The following is a 14,257-nucleotide window of genomic DNA, read 5'->3' as shown; positions in this document are numbered from 1 at the left end:
GCAAATAAATATATTGATCCGAATACTACTTAGTACCAGATAATCTATCTTCCTTGTACATTCTCAATTTTAACCTACTTTAACAAGAGTGCTTTACATTTTATGAAATAATTTCACACGTGCATTACTAATTCCAGTAATACCTCCTCCAGTACACACAATTATTAGCTACAGCTACCAGTGACCAAGAACATTAGAAAGGGCATGCTCCACTCAGATTTTTCATTTCTTTTCTGGTTTGAGTTAATTATTTGTAATTGTTTATTTTTTCTTATAAACACAAAGTTACATCATAGCTATAAGTAAGTGTCCTTTAGAGTGACATAATAATTTTTTATTTCTTATGATCTTTTATTAGTCAAAGTAGCTTGAAATACTGTATGTTTGTATAACTTGGAATGACCAAAGAAGGAAGGAAAATATGATGGAGTGAATTAGCCCATACTGTACAGTGGGAGAAACCACCCTCTTATCTTCCCAGGTACCATCATCAACAAACAACAGCAGTGAGCACTTTTTATAGGGCCCTGAGGCACTCAGTCTAAAGCCAGTAGAGTGATTTTGCCTCTTTCTGACTTTTATGGGGAAATGTATCAAAAGAAAGTCAGCACAAACTTACCTGAATAGCCTTTTAAAAAGAGTCTTGGCCTATTGCAGACATCTCAAAATGTCCTTGTAAGTAATAAAGAAAAAAAGTTCATTGCATTTTTTAGTAGTGTTGACTATCTCTGGCATATTATTTTTAAGTCATGATAGGGTGAGAGGTACATAGAGTTCTTTATATATTTAATACATGACATTTTTATATTCATTTTATAGAACTAAAACTTTGTACCACTGGCTAAAGAAACTCTTATTTATACCTTTGTTTTTGTGTCTTTTTTGCCTCCATCTTATTTCTCTTTTTCAGTGGCATAGAGTGGAAACATCATGGGATTTTAAAGTTAGAAGACAAGGATTTGATCCCCTATTTGCTACTTTATCCATGGGAATTGAGTTATGTAATTTGTGAACCAATATTTCTTTTTCTGTGAGTTGTGGCTAATAATTATGTGTACTGGAGGAGGTATTACTGGAATTAGTAATGCACGTGTGAAATTATTTCATAAAATGTAAAGCACTCTTGTTAAAGTAGGTTAAAATTGAGAATGTATAAGGAAGATAGATTATCTGGTACTAAGTAGTATTTGGATCAATTTATTTATTTGTACCAGCCACCAGAGCCCTCGGCTGGTGACTTTCTTGGATTCTTACAGAATGTATGTTCATTTTTAATTATTTATTTATTTTTAAAAATCAATAACCTTTGAGTCTATCTAGAAAAATCTTCTAGTGACTGCTCTCTGCTGTTAGGTTGTTCATGGGTAACAGGTCATCAATTAATGTACTTCTCTTTGGCTAACTCCTGACATCAATCAATCATCATTATTCCTCTAGTGTTTCCCTCTACATTCTGATCTTACACTTTCTCTTAATCAGTTTCCTTTTTCCTTTTCAAATTTCTCATGGTTCTTTGAATTTTTATTTTCTACAAATTACTCTTAAATAGATTCCTCTTAATTTCTGGCATAGTGCCCTCCTATGACCCTACTATCTAATATTCATAACTTTTCATACTAAACTATAGCATTCCTCTTTGAAAAAAAAATCACATTTACCTGGTGAATGTTGAGATCATACACAATATTTTTCTTATAAATCTAAAGCTTTCCTTGGGAGATTAGGACCATCTATTAAAAGTTCCCTTAGCTTACCTTCCTTCAGTTTCAGAAGTTTTAAATGTTTTTATTCTCTCTTTAGTATCTCCTTCATTTTGATTCATGTCTTCACCCATGATAATCTGATTGTTTCCTCACTTAGCCATGGAAATTGCCCTGTTGTTGGTCATTCTGTCAAATAGTTCTTTTCTTTGCCCCCTGCCTAACCTCTTTGTTACATTTTGTCATATTGACCAATTCTTTCCCCATCCTTTTCTGTTTTTCCTCTTTCACCTCTTTCCTATTCTTTCATCCAGTATCAGGTGTAGTGCTTGACTCTGGGTATATGAAGATTTACATAAGAGAGAGATGTGTGTATTCTGCTCTCAAGAACTGCATAGTCTAACAACAAGATAGACAAATAGTAATAATACTGCATGCTAAGGATTGCACATACAGTGGGTTCAGAAAAGATCTTGGTTGCCATCTAGGAACTCTCTGCCCTTAGGTTCTGTGATATTGTACGCTTTAGTCTCTTCTGGCTTATTCTTTATATACCCTTTCCTTAAATAGGGTAGCTTCCAAGAATTTGGTCTTTTGCCCATTTTTACTTTTGCTCTCACCTGCTCATGGACTATTGTATGCTCTTATAATGTTAACTCTCACCTTAATACACATAATTTTCAAGGCCTTCATTTGTAGCACTAATCTCTCACCCCATTTTCAAATCCATACCTCAGACTGATTCTTAGAAATTCTAACATGACTATGATCAGCCATATTTAGCTTTAACCTGTCCAAAGCTGTTTCCCTCTCCAACCACAAAAACACACATGAAAATCATTTGAACAGACAAACAAAATTCATCCTGTGTTTCCTGTATCAGTGAATAACTACCGTTTTTCTGTTATCTGGTCTCTAGAAGTCTCTGAGTTGTTTTTAACTCTTGATTCATCTTTTATGTATTGGGCCTTGAGTTAAGTATATAATGAACAGGATCTAGTTTAGTTCTTTTACTATGAGGTAGGTATTGTTTTTTACAGTTTTCTACATGAGAAACTTAAGAGTCAGAAAGGTCAAACCAGGGGCCCAAGGGTAATACACAGTGCCTGAAGGGCTGACTTAGGGTCACAGCCACGTGGGTGTCTCTGCAGAGTGTGGTCTTTCGCCCTTTGTATTCTATTGACTCTTGTCACGGTTGGTCTCATTGTGTCTTCTGTACTATTATTGGCACATTTAATATCCATATACTTTTGTTACTTTTAGTGGCTCTATAATCTGCATATTTTGTGACTAGGAAGATATTAATAGTTTGGAAGAACTTCTCAGTTAATGAAGTTGAAACAGGGCTCAGCAAACTTTTTCTGTAAAGGATAGGATAATACATGTTTCAGGTCTTTGTGAGCCATATGTTTTCTGTGGCAACTATTTAGCTTTGCCTTCATGGTAGAGAAGCTATTGCAGACTATATGTAAATGAATGGGTTTCATATTGCTGCATTCCAGCAAAACTGTATTTACAAAAACAGAACATGGGCAGGTTTGGCCTACCAGTTTTTGGTTAAATAGCATTTTGTTCCCACTATCTACACTAGTGGGTTTTATTTGATTTATCAGTTTATTCATTCATTTAAAATGCATTTATATATAATTTAAATTGCTCAGGTAAGAGAAATTAAGAGAGCTAATTAAAGAGATGTAATTTGTATTTAATAGTCTGGGAGCTCTTGATTGTATTGTATTCAGTATTTAAGTTGGTCAGGGTTCTGAACTTTGTCCATGGGGAAGTATATGAGTTTATGCAAGTTGCATGATCTCTCTGAGTCTTAGTTTCTTTGTGAAGTAGTAGGAATAACACTTAACCTCGCAGCGTTGCTGAAAATGGAACAATAGAAGTATGACTGCCATTGGGGTGGTGTCATTTTCCTGGGTCTCCTGTGTTTTCCACTTGAACTGTTTCTTTGTTTTTTTAATTAAAGATTTTATTTATTTATTATTTATTTGAGAGACAGAGTGTGTGTAAGCACAAGAGTGGGAGAGGGGGAGGAGGAGGGACAAAAGGAGAGGGAGAAACAGACAGCCTGCTGGGCAGGGAGCCTGATGCCCAATGTGGGGCTTGATCCCAGGATCCGGAGATCATGACTGGAGCTGAAGGCAGATGCTTAACTGACTGAGCCTGGAACTGTTTCTTAGAAATTTGAGAGAGAAAAAAAAAAAAAATTTGAGAGAGACAAAAGAAGGACATCTCCTTCTGAGATGGAAGTCGTAAAGCTATCATAATCATTATTCTCTCACTCTAATAGGTGACAATAGAAAAAACAAAAAAGCCAAATTGGGCAGCCCGGATGGCTCAGGGGTTTAGTGCTGCCTTCAGCCCAGGACCTGATTCTGGAGACCCGGGATCGAGTCCCACGTCAGGCTTCCTGCATGGAGCCTGCTTCTCCCTCTGCCTGTGTCTCTGCCCCCCCCCCCCCATGAATAAATAAATAAAAAATCTTTAAAAAATAAAAAAAAATAAAATCTCCTTTTTAAAAAAACAAACCAAATAAATTTCTTGAATGGGGAGAAGTGACAGTGGGGAATATATGCCAGGGCTGCACAGATAGATAAAAAGTCTGGAAAAGAGGACAAGAAAATTAAACTTTCCTCCGCAAGCTAAAGGTAGGGTGAGGAGAACAAAAAAGGGGCATGAGGAAGTTGGGGCACATATGTGGGCACATATGCGGGAACAGGACCTAGAAGTGGGTTTGGATGTGTGAAGGGTTGGGAACCAAGAAGGAAAAGATAGCACTCCATGAACGACTGCACCAATAGCATGTTTCCAGAAGAATTCTGACCTTTGTGTAACAGCATATACTTTTGGAGGAAAAGAGATGCTTTCTTGTGTCTTGCTAAGGGTGCTGAGCTAGATATTTGACAACCTAACAGTGTGACTGTGTGCTAAGATGTATAAGGTGGCATAAGCATATTTAAAATCTCATCGACAATCCACTGAACACCGTATATGGGAAGACAGATTTCCACTGAAGTTCAGCCAAAAATGCTTTTTGAAACAACTGACAAAATAGTGCCATAAATGAATAAATCCAGGGGAGTTCCTGGTATCTTCTCATGATGGCAGTCTCCTGCAAAGGTGCTATGCGCAGGCTTCTAATAAGCAATCACACACACACACGATAACTTGTAGCTAGATATTTTCCGTTACACTTTTGAATTAGATGTACTGTGATGCCTGGGTACTACTCAGTATGCTTTTGATGTCACTTGGAACAATAGAATTCTCTCCTAAGGCAGCTTACTATTGTGAAGGTATGTATTTTCGTAGTATGATTATTGGGCCTTGAAGTAGAATAACCACATGGTTGTATGCTTTAAAGTAGCCCAACAGATAAAAAAATTTCCAATTTTTTATAGATATTATTTATTTATTTATTTGAGAGAGAGAGAGAGAACATGAGCACTCACGCACCAGAGGAGGGCACTGTAGTCAGAGGCAGAGGGAGATGCAGGCTCCCTGCTGAGCAAAGAGCCTGATGGGAGGCTGGATCCCAGGACCCTAGGATCATGACCTGAGCCGAAGGCAGATGCTTAACTGACTGAGCCACCCAGGTGCCCCAAATTCTAGACATGTTTTTAAAAAAGATTTGGTCAGTACTCTGTCTTCTGGCTGCTTTGTATCCCTTCCCAAGTAAGTGTAGCCCCATTCCTGGTTTAATATAGGTGCATATTAGAAACTTGCTCTTCTACAAAACAAAAATATAATGGTGGGATACTGCACTGGTATTTAGTTTAAATGACATGACCAGATGTGAGGATAGAAAAGATTTGCGTTTATAAAAATAGCTTCAGCTGTCCATTGGTAAAGTCTATAATATTTAATATTACACTTTGTTTAATAGTTCCCTAAGTTGTTCTTTCTTTCTTTCTTTCTTTCTTTCTTTCTTTCTTTCTTTCTTTCTTTCTTTCTTTTTCTTTCTTTCTTTTAAGATTTTAAGATATTTATTTATTTGAGAGAGAGGATTCACAAGCATGAGGGAGGGGCAGAGGGAGAGGGACAAGCAGACTCCCCTCTGAAAAGGGAACCCGATGCAGCTAGATCTCAGGACCCTGGGATCATGACCAGAGCTGAAGGTGGATGCTTAATTGACTGAGCCACCCTGGCACCCCAATATTTAATATTTTTATAAATATTAAATAAAAACCATCACCCAAAGTGGTATATTTTATTTGAAATATCAAAAAAAGTTAATGTAACAAATTGTAGTAGCAGTTTTGTAAATTATATAATAACATTTTGTAATACAGTGGAATAACCAGGAAGTCTATGTGTCAAAGTTAAGCAAGTTTTGAGGTTAGGAGAATGATGGGCAGAAACCTGCAGGATGTCTGTTTTAAATATCCTGTCTTCTGCTGTATATAGTCATGTACTTCCTTTCATTAATGAGACATTGTTAGGGTTAACCAAGCCTTGTCTTTTAGATGATCCCTCTAAACCTTTTGGTTCTAGAATATAGTTCAAATAAAAGCAAATTGTCACACAAAGTTTTATTGAACATGAGGGATTCAGGACATGACATGACACGATAAAGGAAGTTTTCTTCAAACCCATGAAGAATAGCTAGAAAGTAGGGATCTAACATGATGTTTAAGGTTCTTTTGATGTAGAGCAGTACCTATTAAGCCTCAGTCAGCAGATTTCCTTAATGGGGTCTTTGGTCTGTGTGGAAGAGGTAGTAGGGGAAACACGTCATTAGGACAGTGGGGAGCAGGTTGGAAACACAGGACATACTTACCTTTTACAGAGTGAAGCTTGACTTGTGTTTTGCATGTGTGCTCTTTCCAGAATCTGTGAGAGAAGTTGCAATGGTTTGCTCAGCTCTCAGGAGAGTTGCCCATATGCATGTTTACCTGGTGAGGAAAGCCAGTAGTGTCTCCAAAGGCCATCATCATCATCAGGCCTTGGGCTCGAGACCTGCTGCTTCAGAGTTTGCTGCCCGAGGAGCTCCAGGCAGTGTGGTAGAGCTGCTGGGCAAATCTTACCCTCAGGACGACTATAGCAACCTGTCCCAGAAGGTCCTCTCCAGGGTTGGCAGGAATCTGCACAACCAGCAGCATCATCCTCTTTGGCTGATCAAAGAGAGGGTGAAGGAGCACTTCTACAAGCAGTATGTGGGCCGCTTTGGGACGCCAATGTTCTCGGTCTATGATGACCTCTCTCCGGTCGTCACCACCTGGCAGAACTTTGACAGCCTGCTCATCCCACCTGACCACCCTAGCCGGAAGAAGGGAGACAACTATTACCTAAATGGGAATCACATGCTGCGAGCGCACACGTCCGCACACCAGTGGGACCTGCTGCATGCTGGGCTGGATGCCTTCCTGGTAGTGGGCGATGTCTACCGGCGCGACCAGATTGACTCCCAGCACTACCCAGTGTTCCACCAGCTGGAGGGCGTCCGACTCTTCTCTAAGCACGAGGTGAGTCTTGAGACATTTCCTATTATTGATAGACAGCATGGACATTCTTGTTGAGGTCACTAAAGTTTATCTCAGTGAATCCAGTTTAGCTCAGTGAACCCAGACCTCATTTTGCATTTGTGAATTATACATCCTTCATGGTTTCCTTTATACAGGCCGAGACTTTATATATATATATTTTTAAAGATTTTATTTATTCATTCATAGAGACATAGGGAGAGAGAGAGGCAGAGACACAGGCAGAGGGAGAAGCAGGCTCCATGCAGGGAGCCCGATGTGGGACTTGATCCCGGGTCTCCAGGATCACTCCCCGGGCTGCAGGCAGCGCTAAACCGCTGCACTACCGGGGCTGCCCAAGACTCAATATTTTTTGATTGATTTGTTGTATTAGTACCTACAGAAATTAGTGGGCCTTTGTTTTCCCTTTTCTGCCCTTATTCTTTCAGTCTTGAGACCTGCCTTTCTCTGGGTTCCTTTATGTGAATGAATAGTCAGGGGTTCACATTTATCCTCAGTCCAGGATGGTTAAGATAAAATGCTGAAACATACAGTTGGATAATTCCACTTCTCAGTTTGTAAAAGTTAATTAGGTATTCATATTATTAGAGAACAGTGAATTTCTTACACAGGAGAGGGGACTGGCAGTTTTTTGGCTTAGATTGGAAACTATGTTCTTGTTCCCAAGCTCTTACCTTAGCCTTCCCTTTCTTACACCTGTAGGTGCGTGACATTTTTTCCATTGTCAGATGCCTTAGTTTCTATTCCTGAAGTGTATCTTTAGATGCTTTGAGGTTTTTGCTCAGGAAATCTGACATTCTGGTTATTCTCAAAAGCACCCAACACCTTTGTTTGCTGATATAATATACCGATTTCCTAATTTTTTTGGCAAATTATGAAAATCCCTAAAAGCTTGAGTCTGTTTCCTAAAATCCTGTAGTACTACTTGTCTTTCATTCATATATTTTTAAATCTGTGTTTTTATGTAAGAAACAAATGGAATGAAATGAAATGTTTCATTTCAATTTACTCCTTTCGCACTTCTAAACATGCTCTTGGAAACAGGAGGAGCAATTATCATCACAAAACTCCCTCCTGTGAACAGAAGCTAAATGGACTGTTGGGCATGGAAAAGTACAGTATATGATCCCTAGACTAAGAAGTAACCATTGTTTTGTTGTATTGAATGAGTCACATCATATGAGCCAACTGTATGCCTCAGGTTTTCCTATGAATCCATGATACTCCAGCAGTAGGGTAGCTTTACACAAGAAGGATCACAGAGCTGCTTAAATGAGCATTCTTACTACTTAGAATAGCTGACTTTTCTAAATTAGAATTAATATTATTAATAAGGGTATGGGTTTATTAGAAAATGAAAAGGAAATGAACACAGACAAGTTAAAGTCTAAGAAATATGACCAAGTGATAGAATGTCACCTACAATTAATGTGCTAGAGGAGATGTATGCTAGTAATAGGGTGTCTGGGTCACAGTGGCTGGCAGGTGCTCCGCCTAGTTTACCTCGTTACAAACAAATTCATAATCATAGTAGAAGATTTTAAATGACTTTAATCAAAAACCAATAAATTAAGACGACAAAATGAGTAAAGATATAGACAATGTGAAAACATGATTAACAGGCTTGAGTTATGTTTATTTTTAAAATTCTGTAACTAAAATAAGATGAAATCCTGTAACTATACATACAAATGGCAAATTCTATACTCAGAGCTATGCAGTCATATGGGATACCTAAAATAAGTTGTTCATGTACTAGTTGACAGCTGAAGTCTAAACAAATGTCCAAGAATCAATAACACAAATAGAACTGTGCTTGACTACAATGTAGTTTATATAGAAAGCAGGAGGAGAGGACAATAAAATTTTTTCATATCCTCAGACATTTAAAAATTCATCGTTACAAGGTGCCTGGGTGGCTCACTGGTTGAGCGTCTGCCTTTGGTTCAGAGCATGATCCTGGGGTCCTGGGATCGAGTCCCACATCAGACTCCCTGCAGGAAGCCTGCTTCTCCTTGCCTATGTCTGTGCCTTTCTCTCGGTGTCTTTCATGAATAAATAAAATCTTTAAAAAAAATAAAAACTTACAGTTATAAAGTCATGGGATAAAGAGAAATATTACAGTAAATTGCAAATTACTTAGGATTAGCCAGCAATGAAAATACTGTCTTCAGACTACTCAGGTGTGCAGGAAAATAGTCACTTTATTTTGAAGAGACTTGGTAGACCCCACTTAAATTGTGTGATCTATATTTAACATTAATAAAGCAAAATGTGTTGGATGTAGCTAAAGAGATACTTGTAGTTCATTTAGTTTTAAATATTTTTAGGAAAATCTTAAAACCCTGAAAAATCAATGAATTAAGTGTCATCTTAAGATGCTAAAGCAAACAACATTGTTCTAAAAAAGTAGAAGGGAAGTGGGTTGTATAGTTTTTAATAGTCCCAAATCTTACAAAACAGATACAGTGCCTGGAATAGTAAAGCTCATCTCCAGCACAACTGGGTGACAAGGTCTCCCTAAGATCTTCACAAATGGTGGGAACTCTAAACTGCCAGCTAGAAGAACTGCATGGTGTCAGAAACTGGGCCCGTAGAGACCTCACCAGTGGGCACAGAGTCTCTCAGAGAAAAAAAACTTTGGACAACCAAATTTACTAGTGGGCTTTTGACATTTAGTACTAGTAATAATATTGTTCACTAGTGACCACCAACATCACAAAAAGAGGAGCCAGGGCCAGACTTTTAGGTCTCCTGATGGAAGAATACAATGCCAACTATAAAATCTTGGCAAAAAATTTGGACCTGAATCTGATCAAATCTCTAGATCCAGCTCCAAATTTATAGGAAGTACAGAGGGCACAGAAACATGTTAAACTATGCCATGGAGAATTAATAAGCAAAATCTGGCCTGTAGGAAATGTGACAGCAGTGATGCAATGCACGGCAATGTGCTGTGATGTGATGTGTATAATGAAATAAACAGAAGAATCAAAAGGAAGACCTTAGAAATGTTTAAGCAGTAGTGCTTAGAAATGTTTAAGCCATCATATTCAAGCACGTTATCAGGGGACTTCTTTTGTAGAATAGCATATAAACTGGTTCTTTTTTTTAATAAATTAATTTTTATTGGTGTTCAATTTACCAACATACAGAATAACACCCAGTGCTCATCCCGTCAAGTGTCCCCTCAGTGCCCGTCCCCTATTCACCCCCACCCCCCGCCCTCCTCCCGCCTCCCCTTCCACCACCCCTAGTTCGTTTCTCAGAGTTAGGAGTCTTTATGTTCTGTCTTCCTTTCTGATATTTCCTATACATTTCTTCTCCCTTCCCTTATATTCCCTTTCACTATTATTCATATTCCCCAAATGAATGAGAACATACACTGTATAAACTGGTTCTTCATTATTCCTGGTGAGTTGCATGTGTTCAGTTTGTGTGGTAGTCATGCACAGTAGGACCGTGTCTCATCTGAGACAGATTGGAAATCTTAAACTGTTTCTTCAACATAGACCATTTGACAAGCACTGCTCTACAGGACAAATGATTCAGTTTTGTCAAATAAATTGCAAGAAAAATAAAAGGGAAATATACCTATAGATTAAAAGAAAGATTAAGAAATCACAATGCATAGATCCTTTCAAGAGAAAACATCTTTAAGGAAAAAATCATTTGAGACCATTGGGAATTTGGGTGTTAACTGAATGAATTTAAGGAGTTCTTTAATTTTTTAAGATAAGATAGTGGTATTATATTTTTATAAAGTCATTTTCCTTTAGATATACATCCTGAAATGAACAAATATCTGTGATTGTCTTCAGAAAATATGGGGATTGGCATGTGGGGATGAATAGGAGAGGATTGGTTATGAACTGATAATTATTGAAGCTGGGTGTTGGATACACAAAGGATCATTGTCCTTTAGTGTGTGTTTGAAATCTTTCTGATAAAAGGTTAAAGACTGAATCCAAAACTGGGGTCTGTCAGTCAATCAGAAAATTATTTGTTGAACACAAACTGGGGTCCAGGTCTGTAAGAAGGTATCAAACAACCATGAGATGCTCCCTGTCTTCATGTGGGAGACAACTGTTGAGATTAAAACAAACAAACAAACAAAACAAACAGGAGACAGAACATATTAATCATAGAACAACACATTGCATACAGAAGACTGAAACCACTTAAATCTAGGATTAATGATAGCCTCTCTTCCATCATTCTGAGATGATTTTGCATGTTTTTACCAAGTCTGAAAGATTTGTACGGTCTTTTTCAGTGAATAGAGACCTATCAAGCTCATTTTATGAGATTAGACATGTTAATATACAAACTAGATGAAAAAGAAAATTTTAGAAGTTTCATCTTTATGAACATAGATGATTCTCTATTTTAATGAACAGATATAGAATTATTAAATGAAATATTTGCAAATTTAATTCACTGGTGTATTGTGTCTTACCACATTACTATTAATACATTTATTCCATTATATTAACTGATGTAAGGAGAAGAAGCATGTGATCACCTCAATAGATGTAGAAAAATAATTTGACAGCATTTAATGTTTTAGACTTTAAAAACAAGCATTTGATGACATTAATGACTCATGATAAAAATTTTTAGCAGATTAGGAATAGAAGAGAACTTTCTTAAGTGATATTTGTCAAGCAGTCACAGCAAATATCATCATTAGTGGTGAGTCATTATAAACATTTCCATCAAAATTAGCAAAATATCAGGAATACTTGCCATCACTGCTTCTGTTCATCATTATGTGGGAAGTTCTACCCTATGTAGTAAGCCAGAAAGAGAAATGGAAGGTAGAGCATTGGAAAACATGAGATTAAAGCTCCTTGAGATGAGCTTTAATCATCTAAAAATGTTTTACCTAGAAACTGACTAGAATATTCAGGTCAATTATTAGAACTAATAAGTCAGTTCAGTAAAGTTGATTAATACAAAGACAGTATGGAAAAAATATTTTTCTTAGCCATAGGTAATAGCCAATTAGAAAACATATGGAATAAAGATTTCATTCATAGTATCAACTAAAGCTTTGAAGTGCCTAGGTATGTATAGTTGTTGCAGAAGATGATTGAGATATTTATTGATAAAATTACCAGATGTTATTAAGACATAAAAGAAGAGAAAAAGTAGAGATATACCATAATCATAGATTCATAGTTAGGAAAACAATATCATGAAGATGGCAGTTCCCCAAAATCAATGTATAAATTCAGTATAAATCTAATCAAAATATCCAATGGGTATTTTGGAGAAGTTGAAGGTCTAATCTTCAAATTCATAAGAAGAACAAATTTATGAATAGCCAGAACAATTTTTTACAAGCATTGGTATAAGGTCATGCCTTACCAAACATCAAGACTTAAAATGCTCAAGTTATTAAGATGGCTTATTATTGGCACAAGGTTAGTCACATAAAGAACTTTGAAAAAGCTCTCATCATATTTGTGAATTTATTATTATAAATGAAAATGATGTTACGTAAATCGAGAAGTGATGGATTCTGCATGAATTGCTCTGAGATAATTATCTGTATAGGAAAAAAGAATTGATCTTTATCTCATACCAAATGAAAATTTCAATTCTGGATGGAGTCACAATCCATTTGTGAAGAGGTCTTTAAAACTCAAAGAAGAAAATATGAGAGATTATCATTATCACCTTGGGGGTAGAGTATAATATCTCAAACTCAGACTCCTTGAGCAAAAAAAAATCCTGAATGGAAAAAATTGTTAAAGAGTGATTACATTAAGATAAGATTTCCGCCTAACAAAAGCCTTTCATAAATGATCTTAAAAGACAAGCAACAGGGGTGAAGATATTTGTATGCATACAGCTAAGAGATTAATGTTGGTCAAATTAAAAGGTCTTAGTTTGGAAAAAATCCAATAGGGAAAGTCTGTCAATACCAAGTGTTGGCCAGTACTTGGAGCCACGGGAGTGCTCTGGTGGAGTATAAAACCACACACTTGAAATTTAACTTCCATGTAAATACTTAGATACGTTCTTGAGTGCTTGTATTAGCAGATAGATGAGAACGTTCATAGCAGTCTTAGTATTAGTCCAAACCTGGAACAACCCATATTTCTACCAAGAATAGAACAGATAAGTAAATTGTGGTATATTTATACGATGGTATGTGAGTCCTATTTATAAAAATGACTAAATCACAACTATACGCATTGAATGAATGAATGTGGAAAGTAATAGTAGGCAAAGAAAGAAAGTTACGGAAGCTTACATTGTATGATTGCATTTACATAGAGTTTAAAAAATGGGCAAAATTAATTAGTATGTTACTTAGGGGTTTGTATAATGAGGAAAAATTAAGGAATGCAGGGGAAGAATGAAAAAATTTAATTGTTACCTCTGTTAGGAGCAGCAAGGGGATTGTGATCAGGTAGGGGCATGAAGGGGGCTGCAAAGTTTTTGGTACTGTTTTCTTTTCTGAAAATGGATATGGTGGTGAGCACACATGTATGTGCTTTTATTATTCTTTAAAGACATATACTATACACTCTTTATATGAGTGATTTATTTAATTTTTAAATTAATAGCCTATCGTTAACATTAACAACCTACCAGTAGATGTGATTGACCAATAAGCAAGAACTGGCCTTACCAATAAATAACAAAATGCAAAGTCAAAAAAGTAAAAGACCAGATATTGTTCCAAATCCATTAGAATAGCAAAAATTAATAAGCCTGACAATGGCAAGAGTCTAGAGGAACCACAAGTCTTATACCATTCTATGGGGAGTGCATATAGTTTTTACTATGTAGAGCTATTTTGTATTTTTTTTTTAAATTGTATGCTCTCTAATCTGGTGTTTTTTTTTCTTGAAGTATAAAGAATAAAGGACAATTGGCATTATTTGTACATTGAATACTTTATTGTAGCTAACATAGAATACTTATGTCATTGTGGATGAAGTTTTAATACAATTTTAAGAGAAGTTATGAGTGATACCAAACTATTTTTTTTTTTAAGAGAGGGAGAGAGCAGAGCCAGGGTGTTGGGGGGCAGGGAGGGGGAAGAGG

General features: G+C 36.6%; 1 protein-coding gene across 6 annotated transcripts in view; it reads left to right on the top strand.

Annotated features, from left to right (window-relative positions):
- FARS2 (phenylalanyl-tRNA synthetase 2, mitochondrial) overlaps positions 1–14,257 on the top strand; it is a 526,347-nt gene that overhangs the window by 141,260 nt on the left and 370,830 nt on the right. For 5 of the 6 annotated variants that reach the window (XM_055322558.1, XM_055322559.1, XM_055322562.1 and 2 more), the window contains one exon: positions 6,540–7,174. The exons of the other annotated variant lie outside the window; for it this stretch is intronic. In XM_055322558.1, the coding sequence (XP_055178533.1) occupies positions 6,560–7,174 (615 nt within the window). In that variant the 5' untranslated portion in view covers positions 6,540–6,559. The remainder of the gene's footprint in view (positions 1–6,539; positions 7,175–14,257) is intronic. 6 annotated transcript variants of the gene reach the window in all.

The sequence above is a fragment of the Nyctereutes procyonoides genome, unplaced genomic scaffold (assembly GCF_905146905.1).
Source record: "Nyctereutes procyonoides isolate TBG_1078 unplaced genomic scaffold, NYPRO_anot_genome, whole genome shotgun sequence".
NCBI classification, from domain to species: Eukaryota; Metazoa; Chordata; class Mammalia; order Carnivora; family Canidae; genus Nyctereutes; species Nyctereutes procyonoides.
The sequence above is the reverse complement of the archived record's forward strand: the minus strand, read 5'-3'. Positions and strand labels throughout refer to the sequence as shown.